This window comes from Montipora foliosa, chromosome 4 (assembly GCF_036669935.1).
Source record: "Montipora foliosa isolate CH-2021 chromosome 4, ASM3666993v2, whole genome shotgun sequence".
NCBI classification, from domain to species: Eukaryota; Metazoa; Cnidaria; class Anthozoa; order Scleractinia; family Acroporidae; genus Montipora; species Montipora foliosa.
In genome coordinates this window covers 45,187,581-45,189,660 of record NC_090872.1, presented here as the reverse complement: position 1 = coordinate 45,189,660, position 2,080 = coordinate 45,187,581, and the positions used below count along the sequence as shown (strand labels likewise).

Below are 2,080 nucleotides of genomic sequence, written 5' to 3'. Positions count from 1 at the left end.
AGGATATGAAGACTCGAAGTTCATCAATACGGGACAGCAGATTATTTATATTTAGGGAATCAATAGCCAAACCTCTCCCAAAAACACTAGAATAGTTAAACTTACCCCGGTTATCGCTCGTGTGGGCATCAGGCAAATCGGATTCCCAGACGGCAATATCCTAGTCTAAACGCAAATAATTTGTAAAATTCGGGGGAAGACGTGATGTTCCAGATTTGTTTAGGTGAAGACCACTACGATTCAAGTTGTAGTTGCCTAAAATGTTAGGGCTTTCCGTCGCACCTAGATGTAGGGAAAGGCCGCAGATAGCCATGTGTTTGATCTACTGTGTAGGCGAACTAGGTAAGCGCTGGCGTGAACGTCAACGGGGCGAAACCACCGTAATTTCTATTTGATATTCTCCTTTTTCGATATCTTTCTTAATTGCTTCGTCCTGTCCCTCACCGATATAAGCTGCCTTCAAACCTTTGCTTTGTAGATAGTTAACCTGATCATTCATCAGTGACAGAAGAGGAGAAATCACAACCACAATAGAATGGTGTGGACGTTATTCCGTGTGGTCCAACACAATCGGAAAAGCTTGAAAAACTAACGATTTTCCGGAACCCGTGGGGAGGTTAACAAAAGTCTTTCGTCCCAAAATTAGCTCCTTCAAAACCTTACTCTGTTTTTCCTTGAATTCACCAAGGTCAAACTTTGCTAAAGCATAAGTGCAAGCGTTGGCGAATCCGCACTCGAACCTCTCTGAATCCGCCATCTTGGCATAATAAACGATAGTTATGCCCCCGAGATTTCAAGGGGCTTGTTTTTGATTGGTCAGTTAAACAAAGGCCGAACCCACGCGCCCAGCCGTGGTGGTGGGGAGGATCGCGGGTGCACCGAGACACCCACGGCTGGAGACTGAGCCTACTGCTCCCCTGCTTAACGTGGAACTGAAAAATACGTTTTTATCCCGCCTCAACGTACCAGCGGCAAAAAATAGAGTAACTGATCTCATTTCAATTAAGGACACCTTAACTCTTCTCGTGGAATTTATTGCGGCATTCTATGGTGTAAGCAATAAAGAATCTACTTTTTGAATGATGATCGTCGCATGGCTCCCTCGTGTGGTTTCCGCGATGTGTTTTTTTGGGAAACTAAGTTATTAGCTCGGTTTTGTTTCACAGAAGTATTATAATATGTAGTGTTCTTAGAATCGCTGCTTGTCTTGTAACCTCCGACCTTGGGAATTCTTGGAAGTAGGGAAGAAGATGATTTATACCTTGTGGCGTTGTTCAAAAGGACCGCCGGTGTCTTGGGTTCCACTATGGCTTGTAGATCTTTGAATTGCAAAGACGAGTAAACAATCATTTGATTTTGGTTAAATTTAAGTTTAGGTAACGGTGGGAGAAAGCGGTGCCGGGTCTTTGGTTTGTAAAACTTTCCTAGTACATTTTCAAGCGAGTTTGCTATGGTTTTGTTCCATTCTTGTAACTCGTCAGTGTCTTGCAGCTGATCCTGGGGTATTGTTCGGGTTCCTCGGCTAGACATGGCGGTTAATCGCATAATATGTCGTGCTAACCTACAACAAAGTAACAGCAACATAAACTGGTTACTACATACCATGTTTGAGAGTATGGATAGCTCTCCCGCCAATTTCTTTGCGAGGGATTGATAATTCATTATTGGGGAGATGAGGTCTGTATTTAGTTCTTGCTCTATGCTGTCTAAGATTGTAGCATAAAGGCTTCATTATGGTCTTCTTTTGCGAAAAGCTCTGTTGTTGATTGGTAAAAACAAGGTTTGCACGTCTCTGACGAACGAAAGCTTTTGTTAATGTCAACCGTGGCGCTTTTACTTATACATACTTCCACTTTCGTTCTGGGTTAGCGACTTTTCTCAGTGTCTCAGCCGAAGCAATCCGTTGCACATCCATTGGAAGTCTGCGCGGCCCTTTGACTGCCACCTCCAAATCCCACAATGTGCGCTGACCAAACGCCCCTAATGAAAGAGACATAACGTGGATTTAAATTCAACTCGCCTAACTGCAATTGTGCACAAATGTTTCCTGTACGGTTCTTCTCAAACTTGGAATTCACAC

The 2,080-nt window shown here is 43.5% G+C and overlaps 1 protein-coding gene across 1 annotated transcript in view; it reads right to left on the bottom strand.

The window, feature by feature from the left end:
• Nucleotides 1–1,040: 1,040 nt before the first annotated feature.
• Nucleotides 1,041–2,080, bottom strand: part of LOC138001424 (cilia- and flagella-associated protein 337-like) — a 49,892-nt gene continuing 48,852 nt past the window's right edge. Inside the window, exons 25-26 of the mRNA XM_068848052.1 lie at nt 1,848–1,980; nt 1,041–1,561 (exon numbers count right to left, since the gene is read on the bottom strand). Of these exons, the coding sequence (XP_068704153.1) occupies nt 1,069–1,561; nt 1,848–1,980 (626 nt within the window). The 3' untranslated portion in view covers nt 1,041–1,068. The remainder of the gene's footprint in view (nt 1,562–1,847; nt 1,981–2,080) is intronic.